The following is a 16897-nucleotide window of genomic DNA, read 5'->3' as shown; positions in this document are numbered from 1 at the left end:
ATGCACAAACAAAATCGCTTGCCGGATAAATATAAAACAATTAAAATGCACTGAAGAAGCTTCTATATCTCTTTGTTCTTTCTTTTAATGAACTCAAAACATTAATTCACACTACAGCACTACTTGACATATATTCTTACAAAACCATTGAAATCATAAATCCACAACGCAATAGCACTTAAATATACTGATACAACTGAACAGCTGAACCTATGTACATTCTTAACTTAAAGTATATATAAAGTAGGCTACTCAAAGAGTTATTACGACAACTATAGGACCTCTCGGCAGCTCAAGAACACAGACTCATTTCACCCAAATTTATACCTTTTAAAGTCGTCTTGTCCACGTGCTTACTCTTCCGACTTCTTTGACCTGACACCCCGGTATTTGACAAGAGGTCGAGGACTTAAGTCTTCCGTCATATGGCATTTTTCTGATTTTAGTTGCAAACCCACTTTCGCTTTTGTGTACAGTTGTGAAGATCTAGATATCTAGATATCTCAATTTTAGAATGTGTTAATTAAAAAGACCTGAGCGTAATTATCTTATTATTATAGCTTTTATATAGCGCTACTTTCATGCTTATAGCATGCTCAGAGCGCTTTGGTCCAATCTCATTAGGTTAGGGTTGAAAAAAAACAACAGCTTTACTTCTTTTAACTACTTTACAAAACAACGCCTTGATCCAACTTTCTACAAAATGTTCACGACCGATCAGTCGCGGATAAGAATTCATTTCCGGTTTCCAGTCTAGTAGTAGGCCTATATATAAGTCTATGTTTAGAACATACATGAAATGGGGATACCCAGGTAACGCTACTCTCATGAGCAAACTAATGGCCAAGCAGAACGAGCATCAATAGATACACGACGATGTGGTTGAAATATTATTTGCTTGGTACCTCAATAACAAACATAACAGACGCAGACACAAAATTCTCACTCAAATATGAAACTGTAGCACACATTCCTATTGCAACGAATTCAAATATAATGTGAAATGCGTCTCAAAACTTGTGTGAAAGCCCAGTGCTTCAATCCAATGTAAGTCAACAAACATGAACCAGTGTAATGTGTGCCCATTACTAGAAACGTTTTTTGGTTCTAGCTATTGACATTGAGATAAATAAACAGAAACATATGGACTCCAATGTTGACGTCAGAGCTTATTCAAGCTTTGTTGATTTTCCGTTCATTAAAAAAAAGGTTTAATGTGAAGAACTAAACTCCATCATTTTCTTTCATTTAGGTATATACACATAAATCTATATACACATAAATCTATTTACACATAATCTAAATATACATAAATCTATATACACATAAGTCGGATAAATCACTAACATATTCATCTGCATCATTTCAAAACGATAGATCTTGAGCTGGATGAACCACTTTTTTTGTGTGATCTGTCTGTCCTTATGTCCGTCTGCCACATTTATCTCTAAAAGAAACTAAAAGTGCTAATGAAAATCCGATTTCAACATACTTGTAGCATTCTAAAAATAAGTTGGACAGCAACTTTCTATTTTTTAATTTTAAAATTAAATAATTAAATATTTTTAAACAATAATTAAAAAAGTCTTATATACTATACACTAATAAAGTAATAATATTAAAAATGAAATAAAAGAAATTGTCGACAAATTTAAAAAAGTCGTATAGCTGCCAAGCACAAACCAACAGGATTGATATGAAATTTTGTTTTTGAGATACATTAACTGCATCCAGGCAAATTACAGCGAGTACCTTATTGAACATGACAAAGCATATATCAACTCACTCTGTCTTTCTGTCTGGTAAAAAAATGTATAGGCCTACACGTTATTTCTCCCACACCCGATCTCGAATCAAGTTGAAATTTGCACAATTATTTTTTGTACCTGACGAAACAAGAATCAATATAAAAAAAAAGTAACCAATTAGTTAATTAACTATTGGTAATAATTATTTTGTTTGGTATCGAAGAAGAGAAAAAAAAAATTAACAGATTGATAAGTTGAATTAGTCCCCTTGAGTCAAGTCGTATAATAATAAAAAAAGCGATCACATTGAATCAGATAACCCCTTGCTTTCTCACCACTCCCTTTCCAACTGGTCTAGACAAGTGATAGGATCATATTGTATAGAGAAAACTAAAAGCACGAAAAGATCTAATTACATGACTGATCCAAACTAATTAATACAATTATACTTTATATGAGCTTTAATTTTTTAAAAAGTATGTATAAAAATGTTTTTCCTGTTTTAACTTTGAAATTGAATGTCAATAAAAGAAAAGTATTCTCTGTAACTGTTGATATATGAGGTAATGTTGCTTGAGAGTTAGTTCTCTTAGCAGATTAGGAAGTTTGTGTGTTGCTGTTAGTTATCTAATATGGTTCAATAAAGCCTGTGTGTGTGTTTCGTAAACCGGCCTTGTGGTTTATCTATTTCTACTTGTATTTATGAGTATATTAACATGGTGGCAGCAGTGACACGTGAGTTAAGTAAGAACTGTATAAAGTTTCATTTAAGAAAGCAGAGTAGATCTTGTCTTATTAAAACAATGCTAGAAAATTTGTTAAATCCGCCAATAGAGTTATCTCAAATTAAATCGTGAATAATAACAGATCAAGGCCCTATTGAGTTCTTGTTCACAAAGAAGTTTGTTCATGTTATTTAAAGTTTATTTATTTTAAATATATATATATACTAGACATATGTTACCCGCGACCCGCGGGTCTTTATTTGCGCATTACTGTCGATATAGTCACTGAGAGTGTTTTGTAAACAATTAAACGAAATAATAATGTAATAAGTAAAGCGAATGTGTCAATGTAAAAATAGTGTGAATGAAGCTATCAGATCAAAATAGCTAATAGGGGAAAATCCATTTTTTTAAAAATTAAAACATTTGCGTTTGAATAATCTAGTGGATTGGATTTAGATGTATGTTAAACGTAGCTAATGATCCTTTCACGTTATTTCTCTTTCGCTACGAAAATAAAATTAGTTTTGCGAAAATGGTTTACCCGAAGTCGATACATTCTTATCTATTAAAAACGAAAAGAGCGATAGCTTTGTTAAATGAATGGGATTATAAAGTGAACAATTAAACGAAATAATTTTTAGTACGCGATTCATGAATGAATATAGATCTAGGCCTATCTCACCTCGGCTTCGCAGCTTTCGTAAACGAATGTAGATTTAGAAAACCAAATTTGAATGTTTATTTGATCAAAATATGAAATGAATGGACTTTAATTAATATATTTATACATTACAACAGTTGGATTAGAGTTTTAGATCTAGGGATGGTATTATAAAGTGAACAATTAAACGAAATAATGTTTAGTACGCGATTCATGAATGAATATAGATCTAGGCCTATCTCACCTCGGCTTCGCAGCTTTTGTAAACGAATGTAGCTTTAGAAAACCAAATTTGAATGTTTATTTGATCAAAATATGAAATGAATGGACTTTAATTAATATGTTTATGTGTTAAAGTATAAAACTATCTGTTCGAAGAGAAGTATTATCATCTTAGAGTTGAATTAGAGTTTTAGATCTAGGGATGGGATTATAAAGTAAACAATTAAACGAATTAATTTTTAGTACGCGATTCATTACGGAATTGTCTAATGAAAGATTGTTCGTCAGGAAATCTGTAGTCACAGATATAAGGAACTAATTAATGTAAAAAATGCTTTTGAAACACAAAATTGAAGGTTAATTTTATTATATAATGAAATCAATGGATCTTCTTTTGTCTTTTCATGTGTCAAAGTAAAAAACTATCTGCGCAAAGTGTATTTCTTAAAATTAGATCTAGGTCTAAATCCTTTCTATCTTTTCTCATGTCAGCATTGTAGACATGGCCTAGATCCATAAAATACTATAGCTGTAATAGAGTCGGACAACTTTATTTTTTTTGAGGGTCTTAAGTTTGTTTTAGGGCTACAATACATACACTACGGTCTAAGTTGGTACCCAAAGAACATTCCAAACTAATTAATACAATTATACTTTATATGAGCTTTAATTTTTTAAAAAGTATGTATAAAAATGTTTTTCCTGTTTTAACTTTGAAATTGAATGTCAATAAAAGAAAAATATTCTCTGTAACTATTGATATATGAGGTAATGTTGCTTGAGAGTTAGTTCTCTTAGCAGAATAGGAAGAGTGTGTGTTGCTGTTAGTTATCTAATATGGTTCAATAAAGCCTGTGTGTGTGTTTCGTAAACCGGCCTTGTGGTTTATCTTTTTCTACTTGTATTTATGAGTATATTAACATGGTGGCAGCAGTGACACGTGAGTTAAGTAAGAACTGTATAAAGTTTCATTTAAGAAAGCAGAGTAGATCTTGTCTTATTAAAACAATGCTAGAAAATTTGTTAAATCCGCCAATAGAGTTATCTCAAATTAAATCGTGAATAATAACAGATCAAGGCCCTATTGAGTTCTTGTTCACAAAGAAGTTTGTTCATGTTATTTAAAGTTTATTTATTTTAAATATATATATATACTAGACATATGTTACCCGAGACCCGCGGGTCTTTATTTGCGCATTACTGTCGATATAGTCACTGAGAGTGTTTTGTAAACAATTAAACGAAATAATAATGTAATAAGTAAAGCGAATGTGTCAATGTAAAAATAGTGTGAATGAAGCTATCAGATCAAAATAGCTAATAGGGGAAAATCCATTTTTTTAAAAATTAAAACATTTGCGTTTGAATAATCTAGTGGATTGGATTTAGATGTATGTTAAACGTAGCTAATGATCCTTTCACGTTATTTCTCTTTCGCTACGAAAATAAAATTAGTTTTGCGAAAATGGTTTACCCGAAGTCGATACATTCTTATCTATTAAAAACGAAAAGAGCGATAGCTTTGTTAAATGAATGGGATTATAAAGTGAACAATTAAACGAAATAATTTTTAGTACGCGATTCATGAATGAATATAGATCTAGGCCTATCTCACCTCGGCTTCGCAGCTTTCGTAAACGAATGTAGATTTAGAAAACCAAATTTGAATGTTTATTTGATCAAAATATGAAATGAATGGACTTTAATTAATATATTTATACATTACAACAGTTGGATTAGAGTTTTAGATCTAGGGATGGTATTATAAAGTGAACAATTAAACGAAATAATGTTTAGTACGCGATTCATGAATGAATATAGATCTAGGCCTATCTCACCTCGGCTTCGCAGCTTTTGTAAACGAATGTAGCTTTAGAAAACCAAATTTGAATGTTTATTTGATCAAAATATGAAATGAATGGACTTTAATTAATATGTTTATGTGTTAAAGTATAAAACTATCTGTTCGAAGAGAAGTATTATCATCTTAGAGTTGAATTAGAGTTTTAGATCTAGGGATGGGATTATAAAGTAAACAATTAAACGAATTAATTTTTAGTACGCGATTCATTACGGAATTGTCTAATGAAAGAATGTTCGTCAGGAAATCTGTAGTCAAAGATATAAAGAACTAATTAATGTAAAAAATGCTTTTGAAACACAAAATTGAAGGTTAATTTTATTATATAATGAAATCAATGGATCTTCTTTTGTCTTTTCATGTGTCAAAGTAAAAAACTATCTGCGCAAAGTGTATTTCTTAAAATTAGATCTAGGTCTAAATCCTTTCTATCTTTTCTCATGTCAACATTGTAGACATGGCCTAGATCCATAAAATACTATAGCTGTAATAGAGTCGGACAACTTTATTTTTTTTGAGGGTCTTAAGTTTGTTTTAGGGCTACAATACATACACTACGGTCTAAGTTGGTACCCAAAGAACATTCCAAACTAATTAATACAATTATACTTTATATGAGCTTTAATTTTTTAAAAAGTATGTATAAAAATGTTTTTCCTGTTTTAACTTTGAAATTGAATGTCAATAAAAGAAAAATATTCTCTGTAACTATTGATATATGAGGTAATGTTGCTTGAGAGTTAGTTCTCTTAGCAGAATAGGAAGAGTGTGTGTTGCTGTTAGTTATCTAATATGGTTCAATAAAGCCTGTGTGTGTGTTTCGTAAACCGGCCTTGTGGTTTATCTATTTCTACTTGTATTTATGAGTATATTAACATGGTGGCAGCAGTGACACGTGAGTTAAGTAAGAACTGTATAAAGTTTCATTTAAGAAAGCAGAGTAGATCTTGTCTTATTAAAACAATGCTAGAAAATTTGTTAAATCCGCCAATAGAGTTATCTCAAATTAAATCGTGAATAATAACAGATCAAGGCCCTATTGAGTTCTTGTTCACAAAGAAGTTTGTTCATGTTATTTAAAGTTTATTTATTTTAAATATATATATATATACTAGACATATGTTACCCGCGACCCGCGGGTCTTTATTTGCGCATTACTGTCGATATAGTCACTGAGAGTGTTTTGTAAACAATTAAACGAAATAATAATGTAATAAGTAAAGCGAATGTGTCAATGTAAAAATAGTGTGAATGAAGCTATCAGATCAAAATAGCTAATAGGGGAAAATCCATTTTTTTAAAAATTAAAACATTTGCGTTTGAATAATCTAGTGGATTGGATTTAGATGTATGTTAAACGTAGCTAATGATCCTTTCACGTTATTTCTCTTTCGCTACGAAAATAAAATTAGTTTTGCGAAAATGGTTTACCCGAAGTCGATACATTCTTATCTATTAAAAACGAAAAGAGCGATAGCTTTGTTAAATGAATGGGATTATAAAGTGAACAATTAAACGAAATAATTTTTAGTACGCGATTCATGAATGAATATAGATCTAGGCCTATCTCACCTCGGCTTCGCAGCTTTCGTAAACGAATGTAGATTTAGAAAACCAAATTTGAATGTTTATTTGATCAAAATATGAAATGAATGGACTTTAATTAATATATTTATACATTACAACAGTTGGATTAGAGTTTTAGATCTAGGGATGGTATTATAAAGTGAACAATTAAACGAAATAATGTTTAGTACGCGATTCATGAATGAATATAGATCTAGGCCTATCTCACCTCGGCTTCGCAGCTTTTGTAAACGAATGTAGCTTTAGAAAACCAAATTTGAATGTTTATTTGATCAAAATATGAAATGAATGGACTTTAATTAATATGTTTATGTGTTAAAGTATAAAACTATCTGTTCGAAGAGAAGTATTATCATCTTAGAGTTGAATTAGAGTTTTAGATCTAGGGATGGGATTATAAAGTAAACAATTAAACGAATTAATTTTTAGTACGCGATTCATTACGGAATTGTCTAATGAAAGAATGTTCGTCAGGAAATCTGTAGTCACAGATATAAGGAACTAATTAATGTAAAAAATGCTTTTGAAACACAAAATTGAAGGTTAATTTTATTATATAATGAAATCAATGGATCTTCTTTTGTCTTTTCATGTGTCAAAGTAAAAAACTATCTGCGCAAAGTGTATTTCTTAAAATTAGATCTAGGTCTAAATCCTTTCTATCTTTTCTCATGTCAACATTGTAGACATGGCCTAGATCCATAAAATACTATAGCTGTAATAGAGTCGGACAACTTTATTTTTTTTGAGGGTCTTAAGTTTGTTTTAGGGCTACAATACATACACTACGGTCTAAGTTGGTACCCAAAGAACATTCCTGCCTAGTTTTATCAAGATTGGTCAAGCGGTTTTGATGTCTATAAGTAACATACATACATACATACCCCTCACATTCTACTTTATAATATAGATATATATAACGCCTTCATCGGTTCAGTTACAGGCCAACAATCGACAAACAACAGGGTTTGGGGGTTCGGCAAAAAAAAAATGTTCAGACCCCTTGCTGACTTGAACGGAAACCTACCGCATCTTAAATTCTATCTCAAGGAAGAACTTTTTATAACACTTCAAAATTATGTAGACGGAACTATTTCCGAAAACAAAGTTTTAATGCACTTTCGTGACGTAGCTTTGGAATCTTTACACAGTGTTAAATTAATGTAAATGAAAAATAAAACATAAAAATTGTAACTAAGTTTCTTTTCTTTTTTATTACATTCTTAAAAAAATACCTCGGACCTCATTGTGGAAGCCTAGATCGCTCTTATGGGCTTCAGCTTTTATAAGGTGCTCAAACAAAAATTTTGTTATCTAGGGAGTCGCTACCCGGGAATGTGAGAAACACTGGCTTACTGTGTTTTATTTACTTTGGATTATTTACTTTGTATTCAACTCAAGAAAAATATTCAGCGCTGAGTTGCTTCATTTGTTGGATAAATTTGTAGGCAACTCTGAATCCGTGTATGTCAGATGATTGTGGATACAATGCACATCTCTCCAAATCACAAACGTGATAATTTTTTAGGAAAGTGTATGGAACGTTGAAAAAGTTCCACTGTCAATGTCTTTTGCATATCGAGCTTTTTTTTTTTTTTGTTCGGATTATGCTTTAACGTACAATAGCAAGCAAGTTAACATCAACGTCTAGACCATATAACACTGTTGAGCAGTCATGGTTATTGAGAAATTGTATATAGATCATGATCATTTACACTGTTCATTGTTATGGAACCCATGGATGGAGGGACCCTCTGATGGCCGAAGAATCTGAATTTATGTTTACACAGACTGCCGCCTAAGCGAGAACGAAATCAATTTTGAATGTTGATCACAAAGAAAGTACGTATCTCCGTAATTGTTCTTAGTCAATCATTCCTAGTTATACTCGAGGCCTTGAGGGATACATCTGTGTGAATATGAAAGAAAAAAAAATGGAATGGTCAACAAAAAAAAAGAATTTTAACCAAAGGGAAATTTTGGAACAGTGTCTAGCTCAGTCTTAAAGTAATTTTGTAATTTTTTTTATCTAGAAAAAAATGGAGGGGGGGGGCGGCATTTTTTATTTCGCACACAGGTGGCCACAACCCTCGCGGCGGCCATGTGCAGGAGCACAAGTTCAAGAATTATGTGATCATTTTATTTATGAAAACCATGAAGATAGCAATGATCCAGACATAAGTGTTACAAAAGCTACATGAATACTGTCATCCAAGGAAGAACGAAGTACTTGAAGCTTATAGGTTCTGGAACATGAATCGTGTCTCTTCATATGACTTGTTTATTACTAGTTTGAGAACACAGGCTGAGAAGTGCAATTTTAAAGACAAAGACCGAATGATAAGAGATAAACTAGTCTTTTCTGTTAATCAACGTCTACTAGAGAAGCTACTAATGTGTTCTGATTTGACACTAGAAAAGGCTATAGAAATATGCCAAGTCTACGAACAAACGTCCAAAAGCCTCAAGGAAATGAATAAAGAGTCTATTCAAACTGACTATGTTCTGAAGCTTAAGAAAGCAGATAGCCACAAGCACCACAAAGAAGGTTTATCACGGACTGCAGGTTTTGAGGAGGCACACATGAATGTAACAGACAGCCGTGCCCGGCTTGGGACAAAACTTGTTTCAACTGTCAAATGATCAACCACTTTGCAATGAAATGCAAGTCACAGAAGAGTAACCATAGGAAGAAGTCGTCTACGTCTAACCAAGACACTTGTATCAACTCTATAACAAGAAGTTGTAGATCGTCATTCAAACGTTTCAGAGAACAAACTAAAGACAGTAAACTGCCAGAATGTAGATGCTGTGGCAAGTATCACGCCCATAGAAACACTGTTTGTCCAGCTCGGGGTAAAGAATGCTACACGTGCCATAGACTGAATCATTTTTCGTCTCAGTGTATGAGACGGTTTTATAAACAAAGTGAACATGTTGCCGTGAAGAATTTGAAACGATTCCGATAGAACTCTGGTAGAGATGACGATGTTTCAGAGACAGACCACAGGAAGGTACCGACTCAACATGACACTGAATGGATAGGAGACATTACAGAAACCCAGGAGTCAGAGGGAAGCTTTGATGATGAAGGAGAATCGCTGAAACACTGTGAACTATTAACTAACCATTCAGATGCTGATTGTGTTGACACAGTTGCTATGCCATTTATTTTGATTATTATCCCCTGTGGTACTTATTTTTTTCTTTGAATCATGACTTATATCTGTAATATTATTGCTTGAGAAAAGGGGAAGATATATTGTATTATTTTATAGAATATGTGATCACGTGTATTATGTTATTTTTGTAGAGAAAGAAGGATGTTGATATATGGTGTGATGTTGCGTGAGAGTTAGTTCCCTTAGCGGATGAGGAAGTGTGTGTTGCTGTTCGTTATCTAATATGGTTCAATAAAGCCTGTGAGTGTGTTTTGTAAACCGGCCTTGTGGTTTATCTATTTCTACTTGAATTTATAAGTATATAAACATTCTCATCTCTGCCGATGTTATCACCGCCACTTATAGATTCGTACCACTAAGACATACATTGAGGATCCATTTACATATATAACAGCAGTCAATTTTTTTTTCTTTTTGGAACTCTTCATTGAGATTAAAGTTAATAGTCAAATAAACATTGCACTCTATCCAGAAGAAATGAAGAAACTAATAGTGAATAAAATAAATAAGAAATGGACAAGCTCTCATCCGAATCACAAGAAAGATGATGCCTATTATAAGTTATCCCGACAAGACCAACGTCTAATCTTTCGACTCAGGACCGGACACAACAGAATGAGACAACATATGTTCCGGAAGGTCAAAATTGGAACCAGTGAAATCTGTGAAGTGTCACCAGAAAATGCTGACCATGTCCTTCAAAAAACATTATTTACCAAGAGGCCAGTACAAGACACTGGCCCCAAAACAACCCAATAGAAAGAAAACTATACGGAGAGCTCCTTGATTTGGAAACCACTGCGCAGTTCATCTCATATATTGGTCTAGTCATCTGAATGTTCCAACATAACAATGAGAACAAGGAAGAAGAAGAAGAAAGTTAAAAGTGAACTGTCTGTATGCAGTGCTGCATTTACCTATCGGCTACATAAGCAGCAGCTTAGCCCTCACTTGCTGTACAATCTGTAAAAAAAAGGTTAGAGAAAAATTGCATTGAGTTGATTACTAAAGTAAAAAAGTAAAGTTCCCCATTCAGACCTTGTGGTCTATAGAGCAGATGATGTAAAGGTCATCTGTTTCTTTGGCAGACGGTTAAAGAGGGTGTCATGTGGCCAGCACAACGACCAACCGCCTTTACTTTTCCCTAATTAATTTCAGGTACCTTTTAGAGCTGGGTGTACTCAGAGGCGCCTAAAAATCCCAAAATTAAAAATCCAAGTCTTCACCAGGATTGGAAGACAAGCGCTTTACCGCTCAGCCACCGCGCCTCCTGGGTCTGTGCGGTCTTGTGAATTAGTCGTTGGGACTGTGTGGCCATATGAAATACTCGTTGGGTCTGTGTGGTCATGTGAATTACTGCGCTCATTCTCTTAATGGTCAAAGACAACTTTTAAACAACCACAACAGCAACAAATGAAATTCATAATCGATTCCTTTTTATGTTGTACGTCATATGACTGCAACACTTGTGTGAATTGTTCATTATTCTCTAGAACAAGGCAATGTGATCATGTGACTAAATGACTAAAGTAGCGTTTAGATTTCTCACCGAAAAAAATCCAATATTACCATGAGACTTTGAACAAACACTTTAAATTCCATTATGACATGACAAATGATGTAGTTTATTTTAATTGATGGAAGAGTTTTTCAAGTATTTCATCCATTTCTATTTGAAATAAAACAAAAACAATATTGTTGACAAATGGAACGTATTATGATACAAATCAATTATTACAAAACATTTCCCCTAAAATTTGCCAATTTATGTATATATTTGGGTGGACAATGTCTAGCTAATTGGCCACACAAGGAAAACTCTCCATTGATCATTATAGATTTTCAAAAATAATCATCTTAAAATTAAGCCGTTTTAACTCTTTCCGAGGGTTTTCTAGCACTCTTCTTAAATTTATATTTGTATTTTGAACATAATGAAACAAAAACTTAAAAAAAACAAAACTTGTTAAAGTTGCAGATAAATACATTTTTTTCTAGTATGTAAGTATGAGGATACTCACGTACTTTATGTGATAAATTATAAATAGTTTATTATTATAATTGAACGTTACATTTTCAGTATGAAGTATAAAGATAAAACAACAGTTGTGAGATAGGTCGCACTGGAGGCTATCATTAAGGAGGGGATCCTGCTTTTTAGATGATGCAAGCTTGACAAGCTGGACAAATGCAGCATCCATTGATTACAAAGTCTAACCTATGACCTATGGAAGAGTAACGATGATTAGTCTCTTTAGTGACATGAAATGCAAAGGTGAAATGTAATCTTCAGAAATGTAAAATGCCACAGAGAAAGTTCGAAGACCTGAGAAAGTTTCATATTACAATTTTGTTTACCTTCGTTTGAAATGAGTGGTGCAGATCAAATTCTTGACAGCAAGTTTGATTGATTTATTAAAGCAGTAGATCATAGGGTTAACTGTACAGCTAAGGTATGTGGCGTAGTCAAATATATTTGAAACCCACAATGGCAACGCATTCGCGCAATTAAATGAAGCCAAAATTTTAATAAAATCTGGCAGCCAGAATATGGTAAAGAAAAGAAGGACAGTCCCAATAAAACGAAAACTCTTTAGTGCAGCAAAAGTTTGTTTCTTAACAACTGAGTCTTTGTCTAGTGTGACCAACTCTCCACAGTTACTTTCTTGTATAGCAATAGAAAATATGCCATCCACTGCAGGACGTTTAACTTTACTATTGCCAACACAAGCTGCTCGTTTTCTGAACCTCCAGACTTGTCTTAATACGAACAAGTACAATAGCCAAACAGTTATAAACAGAATGAGAAACAATGATCCACAAATGATGTTTAGTAGTTTTAAATTGTCTGATTTGCTGCAGAAGTCGGAAAAATAAATGCAGGGATTCAGGCTGTTTGGGCGCAGGAGCCACCACAGTAGAATGATGAGAGTGGGTAGAATCCAACCTACTGCGATCATGATGTATCCGACTCTGGGAGTTAACAGTCGATAAACTAAAGGTCTACACACAACTAGATAGGTGTCTACAGCCATGAAGGTGATGTGCAGTGATGTGATGTTACACAGGAGGTAATCCACCAGGACACGGAGTTTGTACACAGAGGTTCCCAACATCCAAGTCCCGTTGTGAATTAATTCCACTAGCACTAGTGGCAGAACGAAGGCGCCGACGAAAACTCCAGCGAAGGTCATGGACAGTATCAACAACTTTGTGATGTGGCTGTTGTGGTGGTGATTGTTGATCCTGGGCAAGTCGCTCTGCTTTCTTAAGGTATGCAACATGGCCAGTAAGACGGTCCCGTTGGACAGAAATGTCAATGCAGCCACGACAGTCATTAGTACTGAGAAAACGGCAAGTACTTGTTTGTTGTCTATGATGTGTCGTGGAAATCGGCAGAGTTCTTCGCCATAAGATGTATTCATCTTGTCATTCCAAGAGTTTTTCAGCAAAGACTGCGATCTGTTCAAATATTTATATCATTATCTTTAAACATAAGGTAAAATTATTTTTAAAAAAAAAAACAAAAAAAAACGTCCCACAAAATGAAAATAAACATTGCTTTTTTTTCTTTGCTATGGTGTAAATAAAAAGTATAATTAAATATTGCCCCCCCCCCCAAGCGTGGGTTGTTTATATGTCCGTTGTCATGGTGTGTCGCTAATCAACACATTACAACAGCCACGTGACCAGTGTCGCTAATACTAAAAAAACAATTAACGGGTCCGCTTGAATTATGGAGCTTTAATTAATTTAATAATTTACGTAAATATCTTTGCCTATAACTCTGTAATAAAATGTCTCATGACTAAAAAAAAAAAAAAACTTGCACGAGCTTTATTTAGGTTTCAGTAGGCCTAATCTAAATTTATATACTAATAAGCCACTTTAGATCAAATAAGAATTAACCTGAGTCAATGATTAACCATAAAACACATGTTGAAATTTAAGAGCTGTAATTATAGTCAGACGAACAGCTTCGAGATGTTATGATCAGAGTGCCGTCGCGCATCGTACGATTTGAAAAATCGATGATGATGCCAAACAGGGCCGGTCTTAGGCCACTGCAACCTATGCGGCCACAGTGGGCCCCGCACTTTCATAGGCCCCGCGCGAATTCTAGGTGTAAATTATTAAATTAAACCATTTTAACTTATTATTAACGGGTTCCTGCAATTCTCCTGAAATTGCAAAATATAAGAAAAAGTCATGGAAATCTTATGAAATTATTAAAATTTTCTGAAAACTCATGCAAATCTCCTTTCTTTAAAATCAGACAAAATAGTCATTTCGGGGTGTCATTCAATATAGAAAACGCCAATCCTACTCGCGATTAAAAAATAAACGTCATTGTCAGCTTTCATTTTAAAAAAAGTAGAATAATAAGACAAATTTTAACTAAAAGAAGAAGTTTAAATAATTCATTTAGCCTACTTAAATAGTCAGTGGCATACAAATATAGATCTATCTCGACCTCTTAAAAAACACAAAAGCTATATTTTGCTAGTCAGTAGTAAATCTAAAAGGCACATCTGAATGTTTATCGGCTTTTTTTGTGAAAAACTACTATCTACTGTAGAGAGCTCGTAAAGTTAATGTGACCGTAATTTTGTACGAAATTTTGTATGAATAAAATGCTAGGACGAATTTATTTTCTAATACCTAACCCTACCCAGATTGGGCCCGCGCAATCCGTTTCGCATAGGGCCCCGCAATCTGTAGGACCGGCCCTGATGCCAAAGAATAAATTTACTCCGAGAGCCACTTGGATTGACCTGCATTGAGTGTAAAACTTCTAAACACTATATTTTATTTTAGATCTGTAAAAACTTCATCCATTTTCTGACTAACTGATATGAAAGATAAAAATTGTCTGAATAAGGGATCATCACAAATGTTCGTAAAAATAGATGTTCCCAGTACTTCCTCATTTGGGTATTTTACACAAAATCTGGAAACTTTTTTATGTACATTTCATCACAATCATCTGTCCCGCGTAACAAAATACCCCATTTTTCTCGGTCAGCAGTTGTTCTTTTAACAAGATATCAAGAGAGAGGCCGGTCCATTCAAAGGTTTTGAGTTGTCCAGCCAGTTTTCTTTGGAAAACTTATTTTTTCGTGCTTTCTCAATTGTAGATCTAGATCTACATCTTAAAGGATGTTTTTTGACAGCTAGTGTTACAAAATACAATATGACCAATCCGACTCAGTTTTCGTCTCTTCACAGTATTGAGGAGTTCCTCCTTTTCACCAGCCATAATGTTGAGTAGCAAAAGTAAAAACTCGTTAGTCTGATTTTGCTTATATAGATATATTCATAACTATACCTTTATTTAATAATAATATGTATGTTTTAATAGTTCCAATGAATAATTAACTAAGAACTACCATCTGGGTATATTAATACTTAAATCTGGGTATTTAAATTTCGAATGCGCAATTTTAGAAAACCTACATATTATAGACATAGTTTTATATATCTAGCTAGTCACTGATACTCAACTGATGGTGTTAGTCACTATACCGTTAGTAACGGATAGATCTAGTAGATCTATTCTAGGAGATAGATAGTCACTGTATGAGATTAATCATAGATCTAGTACTAGTGCCATTAATAATTATTTGCTAGTGTAGTGAAATGTAAACTTGAAGGTTTATTTTGTATAATTGTAACTTGTTAATTTGAACTTGTTTGTCAATGACCTAAGTCTAAGTATGATAAATATACTTTAATGACTTTATATAGGCATTATAGCCTAATTAGTTTATATTTTCAAAACTGGACACATAATAATCTAGATCTTATATATATTCTATATAAGTATATATTATAGGTATAGATTTTAGTCTACATGTAGATCTTGGAATTGGATTGAAACTCACACTACTCACAGGTTAAAGTTCTAGAATGTCTCAAAAGTCTGAAGCTGATTAGAAAGCGGCTTTCTAAAGCCCAATGAAGCAAGAGTCTAGTACTCTGTATCTGAATATGATCTAAATCTATCTACTTACTAAGCTAGTCTAGTTAAATCTTGACAATTAGTCTTCTAGTTTTTAGATCTAGTTTAGATTTAGACTCCACAATATAAAAATAGCTAAAATACTAGATCTAATTCTACTGATCTACAATTCTAGATATGACAACTACAAAACTTATTATTAATATATCAGTATAGAATCTAGACTAGTTATAGAGGTATACTATATTATATATAAGTAATAGATATCAGATATAATCTAATATGCCTTGCCTAGACCCCATAATTTAAAAACAGATACACAAGATATAATTTCAAAAGATTTAATTTTATTATCTATGGTAGACTATGGCCGTGCCTAGACCCTATTCATTATACATACAAGTTCATGCCATTTTAAATGATATGGTGTCAAGTTAGATTTGTCCCCTGAGGTTCAGGGTGATAATATAAAACTCATATAGATCTGGTCAGTTATTTGTTATCATGCTTTGTTGTATATATAATATATATAGTGTTTGTGTGTGTGTATGTGTCTATATCCGACTTTATAAATGAAGTTTTGTTGCATTTTATACCTGTAGTAAGGCTGTAAGTATCATCTATGAAAAAAAATTTTTTAAACTCTTCTTTAAAAGCTGCTGGAGATTGACATGTTTTGTATAAATGAATACCTTTTATTGGTTAATGTGGTGATCACAGAAATAAATGCAACCTTTTTTTTTACTACACTTTATGTGCTCTAACCATTGGTATTTTTCCTTGCCACACTACTGATCTGTCTGTGATAAATTATTAAAAAAAAACTGCTTGTAATGTTTCAATTTTTAACAAGTAGAACCATGGCAACTAGTTCTGATGACATACCAGATTGGCTCAAGGATCATACTTATATCTACTCTCTGGGCAGACATTGAGAATATTGGCA

General features: G+C 33.1%; 1 protein-coding gene across 1 annotated transcript; it reads right to left on the bottom strand.

Moving 5' to 3' along the window:
• Positions 1-12343: 12343 nt before the first annotated feature.
• On the bottom strand, positions 12344-13327 carry LOC129928175 (5-hydroxytryptamine receptor 5B-like). Its single transcript, XM_056041195.1, has one exon. It carries the CDS (start codon positions 13325-13327, stop codon positions 12344-12346), a length of 984 nt encoding a protein of 327 aa, XP_055897170.1.
• Between the last annotated feature and the right edge of the window lie 3570 nt (positions 13328-16897).

This window comes from Biomphalaria glabrata, chromosome 9, assembly GCF_947242115.1.
Source record: "Biomphalaria glabrata chromosome 9, xgBioGlab47.1, whole genome shotgun sequence".
NCBI classification, from domain to species: Eukaryota; Metazoa; Mollusca; class Gastropoda; family Planorbidae; genus Biomphalaria; species Biomphalaria glabrata.
This window is presented reverse-complemented; position numbering and strand designations above follow the sequence as displayed.